This window comes from Panthera uncia, chromosome A2 (assembly GCF_023721935.1).
Source record: "Panthera uncia isolate 11264 chromosome A2, Puncia_PCG_1.0, whole genome shotgun sequence".
In the NCBI taxonomy this organism is placed as follows: Eukaryota; Metazoa; Chordata; class Mammalia; order Carnivora; family Felidae; genus Panthera; species Panthera uncia.
Genome location: NC_064816.1, coordinates 50,329,080 through 50,352,382, shown reverse-complemented (window position 1 = coordinate 50,352,382; position 23,303 = coordinate 50,329,080). Strand labels below are relative to the sequence as shown.

At 47.0% G+C, this 23,303-nt stretch overlaps 1 protein-coding gene across 1 annotated transcript in view; it reads right to left on the bottom strand.

The window, feature by feature from the left end:
- Window positions 1-23,303, bottom strand: part of SLC6A11 (solute carrier family 6 member 11) — a 134,519-nt gene that overhangs the window by 26,381 nt on the left and 84,835 nt on the right. Inside the window, exons 7-8 of the mRNA XM_049641007.1 lie at window positions 7,866-7,969; window positions 2,533-2,657 (exon numbers count right to left, since the gene is read on the bottom strand). Coding sequence (XP_049496964.1) covers window positions 2,533-2,657; window positions 7,866-7,969 — 229 coding nt within the window. The remainder of the gene's footprint in view (window positions 1-2,532; window positions 2,658-7,865; window positions 7,970-23,303) is intronic.

The window sequence follows — 23,303 nt, the reverse complement described above, 5'->3', positions numbered from 1 at the left end:
TCTCAGTGGGCATGGTAAAACCTAGGGCTGTTTATGTGAACAGTGCCCCCTGCAGTTGTGCAGAGCCTGTTCTGTACAGCCACGAGTGGAAGCCCGGACAAAGCCTACCCTGCAGAGGTGCTGTGAGAATTTCATGAGGTAGACTATGAAACACAACCACCCCAGAGCCTGACAAATGAGACACAGTAAATCCATTATGGTCCATCCATCCAGTGGAATACCACAGAGCCATGAAAACTCTTGATTGAGATCTCTGTTTACTGAGGCACAAAGTTCCTCATGCTTTATTGTGAAGGGGGAAATGTAGTCTACTGAATACCAGGGGTAATTTGATCTGATTTCCATCAACACACATATGGATATGTAGGCATGGAAAATGCCATGACAGGAAAAACCCAAAATGTTGTTTGATTTGGAGTGCAGCGTTTTTCCTTTGTTAAGATTTCCACATTTTTCTAACATGAATATGCTTTCAATTTGAAATTAGAAAAAAAAATAATAAAATTTATTTTTAGTTGGCTCTTTTCTTTTCTATGAATCCTCTCTGAACTCCATCTATAAAATGGAAATAATGACAAAAAGAGAAAACATAATGCTGCAGATATCTTATCCCGCTGCACACCTAAGGCAGAAATTAGGACATTCATTTTATAGAGGAGGAAATGAATTCTTGGAGTGGGCAGTGCTCCCATATAGAAGGTAACACTCTTTCCTTACAGGGCTGTCTGTGGTTTGATGCCAGGAAGGAGCATGGGTGTTTGGTCAAGGGTCAGGTGCCCACAGTGGGCAGTAGGATGGCATGGTCAGAGCGTGGGCTCTGGAGCCAGAGGGCCTGTATTAAATCCCAGCCCTGTCCCTTCCAGCTTGTGTAATCTTGGTTGAGTGACTTCACCTCTCTGAGCCTCAGCTTCCTTATCTGTAAAACAGGGGTAGCTTCTTTACAGAGTAAGCACTTGATGAGTGAGAGCTTTGGTCAGATTAATATCCTCTAGGCTAGCTCTGGCATCCTGATTTCAGCAGGGATGGTCTGTTTGTCCTCTCCCTCCCTCCCTCCCTCCCTCTCTCCCTCCCTCCCTCTCTCTCTCTCTCTCTCTCTCTCACTCTCTGACATACATTATCCAGAGGAAGGTGGACCCTGAGTGGTCACGGAGCAAAGCTTTGCAACCACGTTCCTGCTCTGATGTCCATATCCACCACCACCTTGCCCAGCTTGGTGGGTTAGAGGGGTGCTTCCTGATCTATGTGTGCCACATAAAAAGGATACTGTGGGGGCGCCTGGGTGGCGCAGTCGGTTAAGCGTCCGACTTCAGCCAGGTCATGATCTCGCGGTCCGTGAGTTCGAGCCCCGCGTCAGGCTCTGGGCTGATGGCTCGGAGCCTGGAGCCTGTTTCCAATTCTGTGTCTCCCTCTCTCTCTGCCCCTCCCCCGTTCATGCTCTGTCTCTCTCTGTCCCAAAAATAAATAAAAAACGTTGAAAAAAAAATTAAAAAAAAAAAAAAAGGATACTGTGGACCAACATTTTCCACAGAGGCAATGTGGCTCCCACAAGTGCTTGGGGGTGGTCACAATAAATGGGGGCATGACTTGCACTGAGTAGATGGAGGCCAGAAAGGCTAAGCAACCTGTGCTGCTCTTGACAAACTGTTCTACTACACATTCTTGTAGGTGAAAAACTTATTTAGACTTAACTGAGTTTAGAACCTAACCATTTGTCATGAGAACACAAACTATTTTCATACTTTTTAACACACATTTTCCTAGAATTCAAACACCATGTAGATTGTGAATCACAACCATGTAAATTCACCATTTTGTGTCATCGCCTCAGCAACAATAACTCTGCTTGTAGTGTGTTTGATACAAACACATCTATCTATACTTAAGAATGTCACACTCAGTGATTCTACATCTAAAAGAGGGAAAGGGAGAGAGGTTCTCTAAGCAGAGAGAACGGTATGTGCAAAGACCCTGTGGTGGGAGGGAGCAAGTGACGTTGCAAAAGCAGATCACTGCAGTGGGGCAGCATGAGCACGGGGGGGATGATGTTGGGGGTGAGGCTACAAAGGCTGGGCGACACGGGGCCTTGGGGCCATGCTTAGAATCCACTACTATGAGAAGTAAAGAAGAGCTTTTCACCAGAGATGGACATACTCAGATCTGCATTTTGAAAGAAATCAATCTACACATGGAATAGAAGGGGCAATAGTGGAGGCTAGGAGGCCTGTGAAAGGTTCCTGTGATCATCCAGTTGAGCGGTGATGGTGGTCTGGGCTGGTGGGGAGACAGTGTAGCTGGGGGAAAGTACATGAAGTGGAGCAACACTGAGGAGGCAGAAGCTATACAACCCGAGGACGTCTTGGATATGGAAATGAGGAGGTGTCAAGGTTTTTCTCCCGTGATCCTGGTTTGAGGATGGATGGCGGGCCACCTCCTAAGACCTGAATCCAGGAGGAGAATGAGCTGAGGAGGCAGATCATACTTGTGCTATGACCTTCAATCACCCGAGGCCTCCCTCGCCTTTGGCGAACTTACCTGACTCTGCCACCTCGGCAATGGGCACCCCCTGCTCGTATGCCATGAAGCCCAGGACTGAGAAGATGGCAAAGCCAGCCACAAAGCTGGTGCCACTGTTCAGGCAACACAGCATGATGCAGTCCCTGTGGGGAAGCAGCGAGAGGGGCTGAGGTCAGAGTGGGCGGAACAGGTGCCCTGCTTGAACATTCTGTGTGAGCACCACCGCCAATCCTGTGGGGCAGGCAGGGCAGGGTGGGCACAGACAGCCCCATTTGTCTGATGAAGCCCTGGTGGTTCAGAGAGGTTAGGTGGCTGGCTCACAGTCACACAGCTTCTCCTGCATTTTTAGAAGATAAGGTGGGTCATGAACCAGACGCATGGAAGAGGGATGGGAAGGAAGAAAGCCTGGCAAGTGAGAAAATGCCCTAGTGAGAACATAGTTGGAGACAAAGCAACACTCCTCCAAATCCCCAGAAGGAAACAAAACCAGGGAAATGACAGAGGAGTGATTTCCTGGGAGCCCAAGGAGGGCCGGAGAGGCCTCTGAGAAATGGCTCCTTCTCAGGGGAGCATCCACAGACTTTACACTGGCAGCTCCCAGCAGCTTCAGGAGGAAATACCCTCCCAAAGGTCAAGCTTCTTGCCAGGCTGTTTACTGGAGCAGAGCCTCACTGGCCTCACTGAAGTCCCTATGAGGCAGCAGCCCCTCCCAGGTTGGATCCCGCATGGAGGGATTACAGGAGCAGTGACTGTCTCTTGCCCTTGGGAGGGGCTTACCAGTAAAGAAGCACCAGCATAAAGCTGCAACCAGGAGAAATCGGAGTACAAACGACTGGGTTTTGTCAAGATGAAAACAGAACCCTCAAGCCCCAGCCTCTCCTACCTCAGGCACTGCATCCTCACGGGGCCAAGTCAGGGAATCGGCCTCCCCGGATCTCAGCTGCTGCCAGCATGTGCCAGGAAGTTAGGCTTATGACACGTGCGATGCCCCATTTTACAGGGAGGAGCTCCCAAGTGGCCTGTCCAGCCATTTGTCTGGGGTACGATGCGCCTGGGGCGTCCCTGTGGTGGTGCTGGTGGGCTGCCTCTGGTCACACCCTAGCAGGTCTAGTCCCCTCGTCCCATGGTGCTTTCCCATGGCCGGCCAGCTAGTGCTGCCTACAGCAGTAAGAACTTCCTCGTGTGTGTTCAACCAAAACCAGCCTTCTCTGGTGAGTTTTAGTTCTGCCCTCCCTAACCGCCTGCAGCTCCTTCAGCTTTGGCAGATCTGAAGATAGTGGCCCGATATCCCCTTTGGGTTTTCGGTTCCCTCAGTTAACTGCCCCAGTTCCTTTACCAGTTGTTCATCCGGCTTGTGATCTGTAATCCACTCCAGCTGGCCCAGCCCCTCTTCAAATGCCATATCCAGGACTGAGTGCTCGACTCAAGAACACAGCAGGGCTCTCACCTCCTCTTCTCCGGACAGCCTGCCTTTTGTAATGTAACCAAGGGCTACACTAATGTTGGTGACTTGTGACACCCAGCTGCCTTGCAATGACTCTGAGAATCAAGGGCACATTGGAGTAGGCATTACCCTGGGGGTCAGGAGACGTGGGCCCTACTTCCCCCTGCAGTATCTTCTCTCTGGACCTGACCTCCCCATGGGACAAAGTGCTTAAGAACAGGGTTTCTTGGGCCTTATGACAAATTATGTAATTTTCCAGCAAGTAGTCATCTCCCCCTACCTTCTTCCTTGGGTTCAAGTATGCTTCCCCACTGACTTTGGGCTTAGCCACATGACTTTCTTTGGTCACAGGATATTAGCAGATGTGATACAAACAGAGGCTTCAGATAACACTTAGGTGATTGAACTTGCCCTTTATGCCTTCTGTGACTTGCCATGAGAGGAACTGCCCCAGGGGAGCTGCCGTCCTCATAGTCTGCACCCCACGATGTACACACATGAAGCAGACTTGAGCCTGCCCTGGGTCCTGGGGCTGAATCCAACCAATTCACAGCCTGCGGGAGAGCTTGCCCAGTTGTCCAGGAGACTTGAGAGTAATAAAAGCAAATGCTTGTCATGTTAAACCACTGAGATCATGGGGATGTTTGTTACACAGCATTACTGTAGCAGTCAGTGACTGATTACAGGTCTCTTTAAATAACTCTTCTGGCACTGTGGATGTAGGCTGGGCTGGCAGACCTGAAGACTATCTGCAAGCCTGATATCTCTCCTCTTTTTTTTAAATGTCTGTCTGTTTGTTTGTTTATTTATTTATGAGAGAGAGAGAGACAGAGAGAGAGACAGAGAGATAAAGAGGGGCAGAGAGAGAGGGAGACAGAAGATTCCAAGTGGGCTCTGCACTGACAGCAGAGAGCCTGATGTGGGACTCAAACCCATGAACCGAACCATTAGATCATGACCTGAGCTGAAGTCAGATGCTCAACCGACTGAGCCACCCAGGCGTCCCAGATTTCTCTCCTCTTAAAAGGAAATACAGCTCAGTCAAGGTAAGGGGAGATTTATCCCTACGGTTGGGGTAAAACTGCTCTTCATGCCTATTTCCTGACCCTGCCTTATCAAACAGTGGGAAATAAGGGGGTCCTGAGGAAAGCACTTTCTCTATATCCTCTCTATTCTGGAAATCTCCTGTATAATTTGAATCTGCAATGTACCTAGTCCTGTGCTATGGTTTCTTGAACATTGTGTCACTGAATCTTGAGGCTCAGGGAGGAGAATCACCTACTCAAGGTCTCAGTGGCATCTTGGGATGAGGTTGGGATGTGTGTCCATTTGTCTCAGATGCTAAAACCCATGCTTTTTCCAGGAGCTACACAAAAACAATGCCCCCTAAGAATTAAGACTTTCAGATCCTGACTTGTGGACAGTTATCTGTGGGCACTCATGTGGTTGTTGAAAAACAAATATCCCTTATTGCAAACTCCCCATCTGTCCCCAGGGAACTCTTGAGTGAGTTCCTCATGCCACAGAAGGACAGAGAAGCACTAAGCAGACCTGAGGTCCCTTCCAGCCCTGCATCCCACCCCTTGGCCCTCAGAGCACTCACACCTTTTAAGCAGAAGGAGCTTAGCAGCCTGTGTTCTGAAGTGAGGATTTTCCCCGCCTGGTTTGCTGCATTTCCCATCCCTCTAATTCCTTCCTGCAGGGCACCTTCTAGGTGAAAAGCTTATGTAACAAGCGCTTTAAAGTTGGCAGGAGCTGAGCTGGGCTTTGAAGACCTCCAGAAGCTATTAGGCTGTCAGAAGGGAGGGTACTAATTTACTCCCTCTGAGTTGGGAAGACCTGTTGGCAGAGAAATGGAAGTAAAATGGGCCTTCAGATGTTGCAACATCCCCTGGGGGATTTTCTTTCTTCTGCTGCCTCTTGGATGGGACAGCAGAAGAGATCCGTGGTGGCCAGCATATCTTACCCACACGCTCGGTGGGGGAGACGGTTGTAGGACACGGCCCGAAGACAGGGCAGTCTTGGCCAAATCCTTGTCAGCTACAGATGTTGGGAAAGAACTGGCCATCCCTGTTGCTGAGGAATAGGGGTGCAGGAACTAGAAAGCCCTGAGTTCAACGCCACGTTCCACCACTGGTAATAATGAACATGAGCAAGTGACTTATTTGGGGGCCTCAGTTTCGTCATCTGTGTAACAGATGGCTCCTTCCCTGCTTCCTGACACACTGGGCAGCACTGTAGTAGGCTCAAGGGATGGTGGCCAACAAGAACTAGCTTGTGTCCTCATGGAGCTGACAGCCGGGCAGTGGCCAAGTGATTTCTGCAGTGTCCTGCACAGAGGGCTGGTCTAAGTCAGTAGTCACACTGGCATGGTGACAGCTGTGTGCAGACAGCATTCTTCTCCAACATCCCAAGTGGCTCACACTCAACCCCGACCAGAGGACTGCCATGCTGTTCTCCCTGCCCCGTGCCTTTCTCTTCCTGTCCATGGTTACTGTTTTGCATTGTGGCTGACAGAGTGCTTTGCCTCTCACCCCCAACACCCACCTCCCCACGAACGCCTGGAAGGTAGAAAGGATCGTATGGACAACCTGGCGTGGTCTTCTGCCTCTCCAGCATCCTTCTGCCCAGCCATACCCAATACCTCTCTGCCCAAGGGCCCCCAGGAACAACAGAACTTGCTGCCTAATGGCACACTGGATTCCACAATGGCTTTTCCTTACAGCATGCTGGACCTGGCCACTTTCACTTCCTCAGTGCCTCCATTTCCCCAACTTACAAAATCTGTAGACCGAGGCTGTGCCATTCCTGTGTGTTATCTCCTAAGGTACCAATGCTGGTGTCTTGCACTCAGCAGACACGCAATGCACATGGTTTTAATGAATGGGTTAATAAAGCAATCACAAAGCTAGCTTTCAGAGAGATGTGGCAGGGCCCTGGGATGGAAAAATGGGAGACCTCAGGCAGAGTCCAGGCTCTACTGTGTACAGCTGACGGGCGTCACTTCCGTGAGCCTCTCTTCCCCCATCTCAAAGATGGGATAATATGGGAGGGACTTTTATCATGCCAAAAGTTCTTTCAAATGCACGATCTCCCTTGAGCCACATAGCAACCAAATTGTGTGGTTATTAAATACAAGTCTCCTGAAGAGCCACCTACTATGACCAGGAGTTGAATTCAGGAGTACAAAGACCTCAGCAAACAGACCATTGGCTAGAATCCAGAGTGCCAATTTCCCTTCTGCCATGCACTGCTTGGTGACCTTGAGTGGGTTCCTGGCCCTCGGTGGGTCTCAGCCTCACAGTAGAAATCAGGCTGCAGGCATGAGAAGCCAGGCAGCCAGGGTCAGACAGCCTCAGGCTCACCTCCCAACCTGGGCAATTCCCTTCCCAGTTCTGGGTGTGGGCACATGCAGGAGGCCAAGCAGGGAGGCCGAGGGGTAAGATGGGGCACTAGTCATTCCAGATGGGACAGGATAGGACCCTAAAATCAAGTGAGAAGGGGCAAGAAGCAGGGTTCTGAATAGAAGGCAGAAGAACAAAGCCCGCACTGTCAGAAGACCTGAGTTCAAGTTCCAGTTTTGCCACTTACTAGCGATGTGACCTTGGGCAAGTCACTTACCTGCCCTGGGATAAATCTTTGCCACACAGGGTGGGATGGGGGCCTGAATAAGACTCCTGGGGTGGATTCACATTCAGTCTGCAACACACTCTGATCACATTCGTTATTTTCCTAGCTCCTCAAGTGGCCCGCTCTTTGATCCTGGGGCAGGGAGAGGCCGAGAAACAGACTGCCTGTCTTGTCCTGGCCCTGCAAGGCGGGAAGACGAATGTGACCTAGTCTGACAGTGTGGAGCTCTTGGGGTCTGGTGGAGGTTTGGGGTTTGGCAGGGCCACAAAATGCTCACCTGTAGCAGTTGTTGTTATAATTGTTATAACTTCCCAGAGCAGTCAGGCAACCCAGGCAGATGGCATAGGAGAAAAAGATCTGTGTCCCAGCATCTACCCAGACCTGCAGGAAGGCACAAAGAGGTCAGCATAAAGAGAAGTCAGATGAGTGATGGCCCTGTTCTCTGAAATCCCCCACCCACACCTTACCATCCAAAAAGTCTAGACGGAGAAATAAACGAACTTCCTAAACTTCTCAGGAACGTGTTTTAGAAGTTCTGTTATTGGGGACTGCTTCATCAAATATACATGTCCTTAATTAATTCCAGAATCTTCCAGAGGTTATGGGTAACAGTTCGCTGAACAGCAAGAATTTGGATGTTTAGGTCCCTGCTCCAGCTTGTGTGACCTTGGAAAAGCTACTTAACCTCTCTGAGGCTTAGTCTCCTCATCCGCGAAGTGGGGAATGAACTTCCCTCTTAGGATTGTCAAGAGGATTTGTGTGATACGGAATGGAAGCTCCTGGGACCCAGCTCATAAGGCAAGTCATATTTAAGCCAAATTGAGTGACTTCTTATCTTTGTGATTAAGATTACCATGAGAAAACTGTCACAGGATTCTGCCCATGAGAAAATATTTGCATAGCTGATCTGAGCATAAGAGGTGGCAGGGAAGGGGTAGGAGAAGGGGGAGGCCCACCTGTATCTTTCACCTTTCAAAACAGATGCATTTTAGGCTTCTTCTGTGGTACTTAATGGAAACTACTTTCTTAGTTTCCAGGCTCCTCTCTGACAAAAACTGCTGTTGACAGCATGAGACACACACCGGGAGTTACAATGGCTTTTCTAACATGTTTCCCCAGGCTCTCTGTGAGCCCAGCTCCAAGGAAAATCTAGAGCTAAAAGCCAAATGCAGCCGATGATGCTGATGGTTGAGAATAGGGTGCCATCTAGAGAACAAGGCTTTGCACTAAATACAAATACTAGCTACATTTACCGAGCACTTGTTATGTGCTGGGCACCGGGGCTGAGCCCTTTGAGCATTAGGGCATTTGAATATTCACAGCATCCCTACGTGGTAAGTGCTATTATTTATAGCTGAGGAAAGGGAGGAACAGAGAAGTTGAGCAATTTATTCAAGACCACACAGCTGGGAATGGCAGAGGCAAGTCTATAGAGACCCACATCTAGAGATACATACTTAACCAATCCCAGAATTTCAGAAGTCCTCTGGGATAATCTCCCACCCAAGACTCTCTTCTGAGTACTCCTGACTATTAGAATAGTCTCTGTTTGATGACTGCTAGTGACAGGAAACTCACTATATCCTGATGTGGCCCTTTCTTCTTTAGAGACTTCTGACCATGAGAACATTTCTTAAAATGAGAGGAAGTCCCCCTTCCTGAAGGTTCCTAGTTCTGGAGCCATCCAGACCACACCTTCCTCTTCTATGCAGTAGCACTTTAGAGATTTGGAGAAAGCACCAGTGCCCCTTGGATCCTAGAACTCGTCCTTCTCCAGGCAAAATCTCTTATTTCTTCTCTCAGGGATTTGATTACAACAGTACAGGTCACTCTACTCTGGATTTGCTGGAGTGTGTTAATCATTCAGCAAATACTTATTAAAATTAAAGATCTTAATCTTAGGCTGCTTCTCAACCTAAGAAATGAATACATTTTTTCCCTCACTGGAGTGTCCTGGAGCTAAATGAGCATCTCAAGGAGAGCCCTTTTCATGAAGTGTGTGTGTGTGTGTGTGTGTGTGTGTGTGTAGAGCAGGGGTGCCAGTATAACAGAGTGGACTGAGACACGGGGAAGAGGAAATGGAAAGAGTGAATATAACAAGAGCTTTTTCAAGAAATTTTGCCTCCAAAGGGAGTTGGAAGATAGGTAGTGGAAAGGGAATTGAGGGAGAATTTTTTTTTAATGGTAGAAACTCAAGGATGCTTAAATGTTGATAGGGAGGGCCCAGTGCAGACACAAATGTTAAAGATTTAGGAGAGAAATGGATGCATTTTTAAGTCCTCCCGCTCTGCCTCAGTTCCCCTATTTGCTACGTCAGTGGATTTTCTTTACCCAAATCCAGGGTAGTGACCTTACTGAGTCATCAAATCCCCAAGAAGGAAAGAGAGGTATTTTGCCTGGAGGAGGGAGAGTTCTAGGGTCCAAGGGCAGGGGTGCTTTCTCTGAATCTCTAAGACCAATAGTAAATCATACAAAGAGGTAAAACACAGAACAGCTGCTGCCCCAGGAAACCGAAGACCAGATCACAGGAGCTAGCCAGTGGGACTCCTGGCACTCTATCAAGCACAGCTCCTCTGGTACCTCACTCTTGCCTGTAATGCCTCTGCAAATTAGATGTCCCTGTACCCAGCCCCTTTTCTGTCCTCTGGCAGACTGTACAGAACTGCTTGAGAAAAACTGCCAGACTTGTGGGAAATCTAGTTTGTCCATCATGACTGAGCTCCATGGCCACTGGTTCCTCTCCACCCAGAACATGGTAAACAAGCTCTCTGTGACTTTGAAAACACCGGAGAGCTTTCTATCCACACACCCTGAAGATGTAACCCCCAAAGAATGACTTTCACTTATGGGGAATTTTCCCTGCAGTCTGTGCATTGAGCACATCAGCACTAAAACAGACATCTGCTGGTTTTGCCCACCCAGCATCCATCTCCCCCTTTCAGGTAACAGCTCCCCAGTTTTCCTTTGGGAAACCACCTCTTCTCTACTGGGAGGTAGCTTCAGAGATGGTCACATGACCCAGGCCTGGCCAGTCAAAGCATTTCTCTTGACCACAGTGATTGATTCAGAGATGAGCATATGATGCAAGCCAAGACAATTAAACTCAATCCTGGGACTTTTACTGAAGCTACTGCAAATGGGATACCTTCTTTTCTCCCAGAGATGCTAAGCTTGTAATTCCTGGGGGTCATCACTGAACATGAGGGAATAGCCTGCCCGAGAATAAAACCAACAAAGAGGAAAGCAGAGTTTAGAGCAAAGAAAGACTGATATTGATGATATGACTTGAGTACCTGGATCCAGTTATGCCTGAAATGGAGGCCTACCCTAGAACATTGCACTTTCAGAGGCCTATAAATTCCTCTCTTTTTAAAAATGTTTACTTATTTATTTTTGAGAGACAGAGAAAGAGAGAGAGCACACAAGCAGGGGAGGGGCAGAGAGAGAGAGAGAGGGAGACAGAATCTGAAGCAGGCTCCAGACTCTGAGCTGTCAGCACACAGCCTGACACAGGGCTCAAACCCACGAACTGTGAGATCATGACCTGAGCCGAAATCAGACGTTCAACCAACTGAGCCATCCATCTAGGTGGATGGGGCACCGCCTAGGTGCCCCAAATTCCTCTTTTCCTTAAGTCAACTTGAACTGGATTGCTGTCACTTCAAACTCAAAGAATTCTGACTAGTAGCAACATTAAGTGCTTAGAAAAGCCCAGCGGATATAAGCCCAAATCCTTCAATCAATCCTGAATTACTGGTAAACCAGCATTTACTGAGTGCCTTCTGTATGCAGAACCCTGTGCCAGAACCTGAAAGAAATACTGTACAGTTACATATAGCACTTCATCTTTGTCTGCAGATGAGATAAGCTGAAACATTCAGAGCACAAGGTAGCCAGTACCTAGGAGTGGTCGATGGTGGTGAGGGTGGGGGAAGGATAATTAACGTGCTAGGGCAATCAGAGAACTTGTGCTTAAAGTCACACCTTTAAAGACAAGAAAGATGGGGGAGGACATTTTGGGTCTGGAGGTTCATGTGACAGGGGGATGTTTTCTCAAATAACTTTTCCTTCTTGCTCCCCTATCTCCAAGGTAAAATGCCTGTCATTGTTATTCTGGTGGTTACCATCAAATTCATGCCTCTATACAATTCCCTTAGTTCCCCCCTCTTTGTGACACTGTGTGTTGCTTCCCAACTATGAGGAATATTGAAATTGAAATTAGTCAGTAGTCTCAGTTTATTTTTCTTCCCTTTCCTCTAGCAACTAAATAGAAGAAATATTCATTGGTTTCCAGTTGATAGGTAAAAGCAACATGTGAACTTATCCTATCTTCCATATACATACTCCACCGTTTCCCAACTTTAAATTTTGTTCCGTAAGAGCATGATCACAGGGGCGCCTGGGTGGCGCAGTCGGTTAAGCGTCCGACTTCAGCCAGGTCACGATCTCGCGGTCCGTGAGTTCGAGCCCCGCGTCAGGCTCTGGGTTGATGGCTCGGAGCCTGGAGCCTGTTTCCGATTCTGTGTCTCCTTCTCTCTCTCTGCCCCTCCCCCGTTCATGCTCTGTCTCTCTCTGTCCCAAAAATAAATAAAAAAAAAACGTTGAAAAAAAAAATTTAAAGAGCATGATCACAATGTACAGCCGTTACATATTATATTGTCTCCGTGACAGCCACGATTCAGTGTGAGCTCTACAGGTGACTATTAATTTAATGCTTACTCCAGCCCTTATGATAATACCTCTCCTGTCAGTTTGGCTGCCGGTAGCCTGTTCTCTAGTAAGTCCCTCAGGCAAGGCTCATGAGAAGTAAGATTTCCTGGCTTCTTGTATGTTCATAATAGTTGGCTGATGGCTTTCATACTTGAACGTCAGTATGGCTGCATATAATATCCTTGGTTCTCTTTTTCTTTTCCAGAGCATCTTAAATACATTGCATAGTTTTCCCCTGGCACAGAGTGAAATGTAGAAAAGCCTGAATCCATTCTTCTCACTTACTCTTTTTGTTTGAATGACCGACATTTTTCTCTCTCTTTAACATTCAGTCATTTTTATTAGAATAGGTCTTAATGTTGACTAGTCTGGGTTGATTTTCCTAGGCTTCTGGTGTACTTTTTCAAGATAAAGTTCAAGTCTTCTCTTTTATTTCAGGAAAAAAGAATCCCTGAATTATTGTTCTTAGTATTTATTTTTCTTCCACTGCTTTGGGTTTCTTCTTGGCATACTCATGTATACGTTGGATCTTTTTTTTATATCACTTTTTCTTTTATTCTTTAAATTATCTCTTCATTTCTGACTTTATTTTTTTTACTTTCCTCTTTTCCATCCCCTATTTACCTTATGATATTACCCATGATGTCTATTCATCTCTTTAGTCCTTCTATTTAGTTATTCCTCCCAAAATGTTTTGCCTTTCTTAAGCAGTACTTCCTGTCAGCCTTATTTTCAAATGTTCTTTTTGTCTAACAATTTCACCTATGCTGTTGTTTTATCACACCTGTTGGTTCTTCATTTCTTTCAGCTTGTTTTGAAATATTAAGTTTTAGCATTCAGCTGTTTTGTGGGCTTGTCTGTGGAATGCATACATTATCTATAGGAATACTATTATGTTCACAATTCTTTTTCTTATAATAGCTTTGTATGGGATTTGACATGATTCTTTTCTGTTGTTCATGTGTAGGGCAGATACATTTTCTTGTCCTCTTAGGAGGAGATTTTCTTGTGTAGAGGAATGGGGGGATAGATGATCCAGGGTAGATTTTCTAGCCTCATAGTTACCTCTTCTGTTATTATCAAACAGTCTTGAAAACTATGACTGTGCAGACAGTACATTCTGAAATTACTGTTCTCTGTTCCCTTCCCCTACTCTTATCCCAAATTTCTCTTTTTGTTTCCTCTAGTGTCACTGATCTGCTCAATTTGGATTCTGCTTCTAGTGGTTTCTCCCCAGGGTGGTGTTCTCTCTGGCTATGGAGCCTCAGCTGCTTGGTCCTTAGAGTTCCCAGGGCCCAGACCTCATGCTCGAGCTTCCCAAAGCCTTCCCACATTCACCTATAGCTTGGGGCCCACATATATTCCTCTAGTTTTGGCTGACCTTCTTCTCTATTTTTTATTTATTTTTAATTTTTTTTTCAATGTTTTTTTTTTTTATTTATTTTTGGGACAGAGAGAGACAGAGCATGAACGGGGGAGGGGCAGAGAGAGAGGGAGACACAGAATCGGAAACAGGCTCCAGGCTCCGAGCCATCAGCCCAGAGCCCGACGCGGGGCTCGAACTCACGGACCGCGAGATCGTGACCTGGCTGAAGTCGGACGCTTAACCGACTGCGCCACCCAGGCGCCCCATATTTTTTAGTTTAAATCCAAGTTAGTTAACATATAGGGTAATAATGATTTCAGGAACAGAATTTAGTGATTCATCACTTACATACAATACCCAGTGCTCATTCCAACAAGTGTCCTCCTTAATATCCCTTGCCCATTTAGCTCATTCCCCCACCCAACATCCCACAGGCAACCCTCAGTTTGTTCTCTGTTTTTGTCTCTTATGGTTTGTCTCCCTCTCTGTTTTTATATTAGTTTTGCTTCCCTTCCCTCACGTTCATCTGTTTTGTATCTTAAATTCCACATATGAGTGAAGTCATATGATATTTGCCTTTTTCTGACTTACCTCTCTTAGCATAATACACTCCAGTTCCATCCACGTTGTTGCAAATGGCAAGATTTCATTCTCTTTGAATGCTGAGTAATATTCCATTGAATATATATACCACATTTTCTTTATCCATTCATCACTTGATGGACATTTGGGCTCTTTCCATACTTTGGCTACTGTCAATAGTATTGCCATAAACACCGGGGTGCATGTGTGCCTCTGAATCAGCACCCTGTATCCTTTGGATAATACCAAGTAGTGCGATTGCTAGGTCATAGGGTAGTTCTATTTTTAATTTTTTGAAGAACCTCCATGCTGTTTTCCAGAGTGGCTGCACCAGTTTGCATTCCCACCAACAGTGCAAAAGGGTTCCCCTTTCCCCACATCCTTGCCAATATCTGTTGTTGCCTGAGTTGTTGGTTCTAGCCATTCTGACAGGTGTGAGGTAGTATCTCATTGTGGTTTTGATTTGCATTTTCCTGATGATGAGTAATGGTGAGCATTTTTTCATGTGTCTGTTAGCCATCTGGATGTCTTCTTTGGAAAAGTTGTCTATTCATGTCTTTTGCCCATTTCTTCACTGGATTATTTGTTTTTTGGGGTGTTGAGTTTGATAAGTTTTTTATAGGTCTTGGGTATTAACCCTTTATCTGATATATCATTTGCAACTATCTTCTCCCATTCCATTGGTTGCCTTTTAGTTTTGCTGATTGTTTTCTTTGCTGTGCAGAAGATTTTTATGTTGATGAGGTCCCAATAGTTCATTTTTGCTTTTGTTTCCCTTGCCTCCAGAGACAAGTAAGAAGTTGCTGCACTCAAGGTCAACGAGGCTGTTGCCTGTTTTCTCTTCTAGGATTTTGATCAGTGGAACAAAATAGAGAACCCAGAAGTGGAACCATAAATGTATGGCCAACTAATCGTTGACAATGCGGGAAAGAATATCCAATGGAATAAAGACAGTCCCTCAGCAAGTGGTGCTGGGAAAACTGGACAGCAACTACAGAAGAATGAACCTGGACCACTTTCTTACACCACACAGAAAAATAAACTCAAAATGGATGAAAAACCTAAATGTAAGACAGGAAGCCATTAAAGTCCCAGAGGAAAAAATTGGCTGACCTTCTAAGATAGACCTTCCAAGCTTCCCCTCCTAGAGTCCTCTCCTTCCAGGGGTGAACATGTTTTAGAGAGTTCTGGTTTTCCCGGCTCTCAGGCTTCTGAATTCCTTTGGCCTTTGCCTTTATCTTCATATTCATCTTCTCTCACAAAGTTGACATCATGCAAATGTTACTGCTATCAGCATTTGGCTCCACTTGGTCACATTTTGTGGTTCTTGGAGTCATGAGCTCTAGTTCATGGAGTAATTATCGTGAAGATGTTGTCTGTAGGTTTTTTTGTTTTACTATCCTGGGTTTTCTCTTTGGGTGGAGATAGTCTGGAAAATTTTAAGGTTTTGTTTTTTCTGCTGCCATCTTGTCTCCTTGGTTCCCAAGAAATGATCAGTGGGGAGATGAAACAAGATTGGTCTCAACTGGAGATGAGAGAATACCCAGGGTTGAGCAATTTAGTAGACAGAGGGTAACAGAAGATGAGCTAGTTTTTTAAAGGGAGGGTGGAAGTATAAAGTGGGGAAATGGGGAAGCATGGTTTTGGACAAGGCAAGTTTGAGACATCCAACTGAGATGTGCAGGAGGCAGGGGGATAGTCAAGGGCTAAATATCACAGCCTGGGCTTGAGACACACATTTAGGAGTCATCACAATTTTAGCAGTAACTTTACATCTCCTTGACTCCAGATCCACACCTTTCTCCACTGGCTTTTTCCATTTTCCACATTTGTAAAACTCAGGTTGATAAAACTTCTCTGCTTAGACACATGCTCATTGGGCATTCAAGAACCAAGAATCTTCAGGGTTAGACTTCATGAAAGTATCTCATGAAGAAGCATGATATATCTTCACATGAAGCCTCCTTAACAGACTTGCCTAAGTGAGGTGTGTCTATGTTCTTAAACATCTGCCTGTCATTGCAAAAATGCAACAAGGTCCCAGTTGTCAGCCTTCCTCCTCATCAGGGAAGGAAATAGTTAACTTATGAGGGAGCTGCTATATTTGTTAAGATAATTACTGCTGGGCTACGCAAGAATAAACAATAAACTCCCAAATCTCAATGGCTTAGGACAACATAAGTTTATCGTTTTTCATTTATTTTCCCACAAAAAGCCAAACACAGATTATGAAGGGGCTCTCTTCAACCCAGTGACTTAGCAATACAAGCCCTTCTATCTTATCTTGATACTTCTACGTCAATGCACCCTCTGAGGCAAAGGAACATAGAATTGGAGGTCTGCTTGGGAAGTTTTAAGAGTTAGACCCAGGGGTTGATTAAATCAATTCTGCCCACATATCACTAACCAGAACCAGGTTGCATGGCCCCAACCTAAAAGCAAGGGAGTCTGGGAAATGTACTCTTCCTACTTATGCAGGAAGAAAAAAGGAAGTGAGAACTGGTTGGTAAACACACAGTATTATCTCTGCTATAGGCATTATCCCACGTCTATTTCCCCTACTTCTTACTTCAACTAAGAATTCCACAAACACCCAGAGATCAAACAAGATTATGGTGGCTCCTGGAATGACTCTATAAAAGATAAAAAGAGAGGCTAATAAAACAGACTAATAACATTTATGAACCCTTCCACCAATCTGGTGATGCCTTAAGAAGTGGGAAACTTCAGGGGCGCCTGGGTGGCTCAGTTGGTTAAGTGTCTGAATTCAGCTCAGGTCATGAACTCGCGGTTTGTGAGTTCAAGCCCCGCGTCGGGCTCTGTGCTGACAGCTCAGGGCCTGGAGCCTGCTTCAAATTCTGTGTCTCCCTCTCTCCCTGTTCCTCCCCTGCTCGGGCTCCATGTCTCTCTGTCTCTCGAAAATAAATAAATACATTTTTTTAAAAAAGTGGGAAACATGAGTTAACTGTTGAAAACCTGCCTTGTACTAGAGGTTTTCACAGACACAATGTCATCATTTACATAACCATCCCACTAAGGCAAGTACTCCTATCTCCATTTTTATAGAAGAGGAAATGAGTCCATACAAAGTCAAACAGCTAATCAAGGAGAGAGTCAGGTTTGAACCCAAAGTACTCTGGCTCCATGTTTCAGAGAAAAGCTCGGGCCTCCTGGCGTGCTGAGTAGGCCTGGAGTCTCCACTAGGATATAAACAGCTCTGTGGCTGTCCAGTCAAATAGGACAAAGGCAACCCCACCTTAATGAAAGGAAGACCAGGCAACTGAACCCCATTGACCAGCATCTCCCAGGATGCTACAAAGGGGTAAGCTCAGTGGAGAAAGGGCTTCCTATTTCTCAACACAATTTGAAGGGAAAATAGTCTCCACAAAACAAACCCTAAGGAAGCTGGGTAAGTAGCTGAGAAACGGATCACTCCCCATGTTCTACAGCAATGAATGGGGGGCGTTCTGGCAGCATGAACGTAGGCGGTCCACATTCAGAGGTTTGGAGAACAGATTTGCATGGGAACAGGGGAGCAGAGCCCCTTTTAGAAGAGAGGTGGTTCTGCCCTCTAGCTCTGGGGTAACCTCACATCTTTCGGGACAGTTGGTTCCAGTGAGCGCTGGTGCACAGTAGGTACAGAAAGCAAAGGATCAGAGTGTAACCCCACTTCCCAATGAGACCCACAGGGCCCAGCACAGGGCTGCACAGAGTAGTAGGTCCTTGATGATATTAGCCAGGAGGAACAAAGAACGGTGGATGCACAAGGACAAATTCTTCCCTACCCACACTGAGAAGCTATGTTTTTCATGACAGACACTCAGTATTTGCTGCCCCAGTCCACATGAAGAACACTTTACAGTTTGCAAAGCACCTGCTTATGTTCTGTGACCCACAGGCCGCCCTGAGGTGGACATGATTATCCCCAGGTTAGAGACAGCTGTGGGGAGGGGCAGAAACATGCTTTCCCTCTCCCCACATTTCCATTTTGACCATATATGTAGAATGTCTTATCCCTTAGAAGTTTGGGAACGAAAGCTTAGTGTCTTTTTCTCACCTCTTGGAGAGAGACTTCTACTCGGCAGGGATCAAGGAGAGGGTTATTGTGCCTATGTGGTTAGCACCTCCCTCTTTTTCTCTCACAAGCAAAAGGTTCAATAAGACAATGTGTGTGAAAGAGATATTCGACACAGTGGCTAGCTCTTGGAGGGCACTGGGAAGTCCTCAGAAACCCAGCCATGAGCTCTAACAGTAGGTGTTTAATCAACATTAATCCCTCCTCAGATACGCCAGTATTGAAAAATCTAGAAAAAAAAAACAAACCAAAAACCTCTTCTCTTCTTTTCCCTACAGTAAACATGCACTGGGAGTCTACCATGTGCCAGGCACAGTATCAGCATCTCCCGCCCTCAGGGAGCTTACATTCTAGCAGGAGAGACAGACCACACACCAAAGCAGAGAAGAGGCAATACAACACCTGGTGGACAGGAGCAAGCAGGGACTATATGGGAGATGAGGTTTCGAGGCAGTGAAGGTGCCGCTGCTGTCTCTGGAGGCTGAGAGGGAACTGGAGCCAAAGGTCTCATTTTCTGTGGTGTCTGGCACAGCATGGGGGACAGGAAGACACTTCCCTAGAAACGTGCTTTCAGGTCCACAAACAGAGCCGACCATCAGAGCAGAAGGGCAGTTCCTCTGCGCATCACCAAAGCGGAGGCCAGTGGGCGGGCCCGGTATGCCCCTATCTGTGTCCTGGAGTGGGTGGGATTTGTGGCACTGACCCTTCGAGATCCCTGACAAATGCAACATTAGCCCATCCTGCCCTCAGTGAAAGGAGGGGAGTGAGGACAGTGATGCCAATGATCATGACACCAGCTCACCTCTGTTAGTGCCTATGACATGGCAGGGGCTGTGTTCCAAGCGTCAGACTCACAGTTGAAGTCAGTGCTATTATTATCCCCCTTTTATAGATGAAAAACTAGTGCCCACAGGAGTGAAGTCACTTGTCTCTTTAGCTTTGGACAGACAGACACCCTGGCCACTGTGTGAGGAGTCAGCCTTAGGGACAAATGAGCCTCTGGAACTGCCCTTTGGCATGTGGCCTGCCCTCTGGGAGACCATGCTAAGGGGGACTAAATTAAATCACGTGGCTTCTGTCAGGTGCCTGATTCCAAGCCTTGCTATGGCTTAATGGAAGGATGTGAGCTTTGGGGTCAGGCAGGAGCCCAGCTTGTCCACTTACCTGCTGTGCAACCCTAGGTAAGTTACTTCACCTCTCTGAACTTCGACTTCTTTGTCCGTGAAAGATATGGCGAGTGTAAGGTACACAGTGGGATACCTGGTAAGATTTCCTTAATGTGATTTCTTTTGGGGGCTAACACTTCTCACCTGTACCATGAAAACAAGCTCTTGCTCCTTTTCCCCCATCACGGCCTCTTCAGACCAGGTGAACAAATCAGATGTCTGAGTAGCACCAAACACTGCAGCTGCCCATCACTAACGCAGACCCACTTACTTCTAGAGCCTGGAACATGGGTACGCCAGTGAGGGGTGGAAGGAGCCAGCGTCTCACCACTCCCAGGCTCCTTGCCGTCCAAATGCCTGGCCAAGAAGATGCGTGAAAACCGCCAGACCCAACAGCACATGCAGCATTTGGCTTTTGGGTCCAAGTAGCCAGAACAGGGCTTGGTGGCCCTCCTGGGGCTCACAACCTACAGGCTTTTGTCTCTTTAACATTTTCTTTTATACAGACCACCACACAAAGACACACAAACACACATACACAACACAACTTTTGTAAGCAGAGCCTTCGACTGAGGCTAAAACATAACTTATATGGCCCGGCAGAAAATGGCTGAGTTAAGCTCTTTCTTTTCTCCTTTTATATTGGTAAAGATTCTCAAAAGATTAAAAGTAGGTTAGGAGAATAATACAACAGCTGTGTTTCCAGTGTGTACCTGACAACGGCTTTTGTAGAAGTGAATAATTACATGAAAATCACTTCCTTCCCACCTCTTTCTCAGCCCCCTCTGGGTTGCTAGGCGCCCTCTCTCCTTCTTTCTGCTAATGCCACATACAGAAGCTGATGAATACAGTATGGCCATTATGAGGGAAGGGAGTTGGGAGAGAGAAGGATTCAAATGCTCCCTCCCTGATGGATTCAGTGGTGGGGAGAGGGCTTTGGGGGAGTCCACTCTGGATATATTTAAATGCTAATGCACTGGGCAGGCGGGCAGGGCCAGTGGGAACAGTGGTGGGAAGGGGCAGAAGCTCTTGGCCTGGAAGCCCCACTGGAAATATGTTCTACAGCCTCTGGCTCTGGAGCCAAGCACTTCCCTGGGCAGCCGGCCCTGGGGGCTGGACTGGGGCCCTGCCAAAGGCCCTGCCAGTAAAGTGTCATTGGGCTGAAGGGTTGCACTGCGGGCGGTGAGGAGCTGTTCAGTTCTGCAGGGGTGGGGGGGGAGCCTGGGCGTGTAGGCTAACCCTGGTGGCCCTTTTGTGTGGAGCAGGGAGCGGGGTTACTGTGGCTGGGTCTTTGCCCGGAGGCTGGACAGCCATGTCCCAGTCACAGAGAGCTGAGGGAGTGTATGGGTGTTGTTGGCACTGAGCTGATGGCAATGACCTCGTGCCTTCTGTGGTGGAATCCTGAGGCCTGTGCATGCCTACCCCCTAATCCATCACATGAGACAATTGAGTCCCATCTTAACAAATGGCTAAAGAGAGGAGGTTCTGAGAGTAGGAAGCGTGAGCAAGGCCCACAGATAGCATGTTCCCTGCCCTGAGCTTTTCCCAGGACTGCCCATGCACCCTCAAGGGGTTGCACTTTAGGCCAAAAGTGTTCCTCTGGGGGGACACAACTGGCACTCTGGACAGGACAATTCACTGTGCAAGATGTGAACACCCCTTCACTGCAGGGGTGTAACATCACTGGCTTCTACTCTCTAAATACTAGAAGTAGCCGCAGTCAGCACAGAAACCAGAACTAGGCTTCCATGTGTTTCTAAGTGATCCTTGGACAGTGGTCCTATCTAGCCCTGGTTGAGAACCACTGAGGCACGAGGAATCTGAGCTGGCATCAGTGGTGAGGCTGCAGAGCCCACATCCCATCTCTGGGAGCACAGGGCCAGGGACTTCTTGGCCAAATGAGACCTGAGCTCCCAACCAAGCCCCAAACTGGCACATTCTCCCATGTCAGCTGAGCAAGCAGCCAAGATGAAGCCTCATCAGCTTCTGCCATAACCACTTCTCTCCTCTCATAATCACTGAGCTGGTTCAAGGCAGAGAGCCAAGGAAAGAGAGGGCACGCCAGGATGCTCCATGCCCTGGGAGAGCCAAGTGGCCACATGCAGTCCTGTCTACAGAAAGGACTCCCTTGAGAGGAAAATGAAAAAGAAAGCAGCCACAGTTGGTGAAGGCAGCCACCTCTGCATTTGCCCAGAGACAAAAGAGTGAATACATTTAATCCCATCATCATATTCATTGCCTATGGTCTGTCTCTTCCACCTAGAACAGAGACTCAATGAGCAGGGACTTTCATTTGTTTGTTCACGATGCATCTCTGGCACTTCGCACACTGGTAAATACTCAACAACATGTGCTGAAAGCCCACAGCTGCTTGGAGTCTCCAGGACATAGGAAGGGAAGATTCAAGGCTCATACAGAGTCCTAGCTACCAGGCTAAGTGGAGAATGTGCTGGACTGACAAGGTTAGGACCCCTGTTTCCAATTCCAGGTTGCCCTGATAGTTCCTGGGTGTTCTCCCTCAAATTCTTTCTCCTGGCCTCAGTTTTCTAATCTGTAAAATGAGGAAACTGGGTTGTAATGGCGATGACAAGTATGTGGCAAGCACATCCCCCTCCATTTCCTGCCCATGGCAGACATTGCTAATCAATTTCACTCCATTTCTTCCCATCCATGGCAGACATTGTTAATCAATCCCACTCCAATTCCTGCCCATGGCAGACATTGCTAATCAATTTCACTCCGTTTCTTCCCATCCATGGCAGACATTGTTAATCAGTCCCCCTCCAATTCCTGCCCATGGAAGACATTGCTAATGAATTTAACCCCCATTTCTTCCCATCCATGGCAGACATTGCTAATCAATCCCATTCATATTCCTGCCCATGGTAAACACTGTTAATCAACCCTCCCCCTTCCCCACCTTTCCTCTCACGGCAGATATTGTTAATCATTCACAACACTCTCTTGCCCTCCCCTCTGCCCAGCTATGGTAGAATTCCTCCATTCAGTCAGAGTTGGTAAGTGAGCTGAAACCCGTGAAAGATGGTCTTCTAGCCCTGGACACCAGGCTTATATAGCAAGGATATGTTTTGGGGTCAGTGGAGACTCACTTTCCTTGAGGTGTTTTGACCTTCTAGTCTTGAAAGCCCAGGAAGACACTGTGACACCAGAGTTTAAGCTCCTGCCCCTTCCCAGGAGCAAACTTCAATTCAAACGCAAGGAGCAGAGAGTCTTTATAAAGGGAAGAGGAGGAGGATGCCACACTCATGGAAATATACATTTTCAATAGGTTTGTAGCACTTGTCCTGGCCTGGAAAGCTGAAAGGAAGAGGAGGGATATTCTAGGGGTGCAAGTGGTATCAGCAAAGAAAGGCCTAGAGGCAGGGGAAAGAAAGATCTATGTGAAGTTGCCCAGCAGAAATGCTTCCAAGCTAAGCAAAGGATGTCGAGCGGGGATAGAACGTGCCTTCCTGAACTGCACGGATTTACAGAGCTGGCATTTCATTCATCACTATATGTTTGGCTGGAAGTTGCTCTTACTTTGAATTGGAAAACACCTGTGGTAGTCATAGGGACGAGGCAGGAAGATGCTACTCACTTCCATGGGAAACAGAATTCTAAGAGTGAAAGGGAAAGGAACTCAAATTCCTGCCTGGAAGAGCCTCCTTGAGGGGTTCCATCGTGGTGAGGGTATGGGGACAGTCACAGCAGCAAAAGAGCTTTGTCCCCAGCTGAGAGCTCCAGCCCCAGAATGAGCTCCCTCTTGCTAAGTAGTTGGTGCAGTGAGGAAATTCTTGCACTGCATTGGAAGTTAGA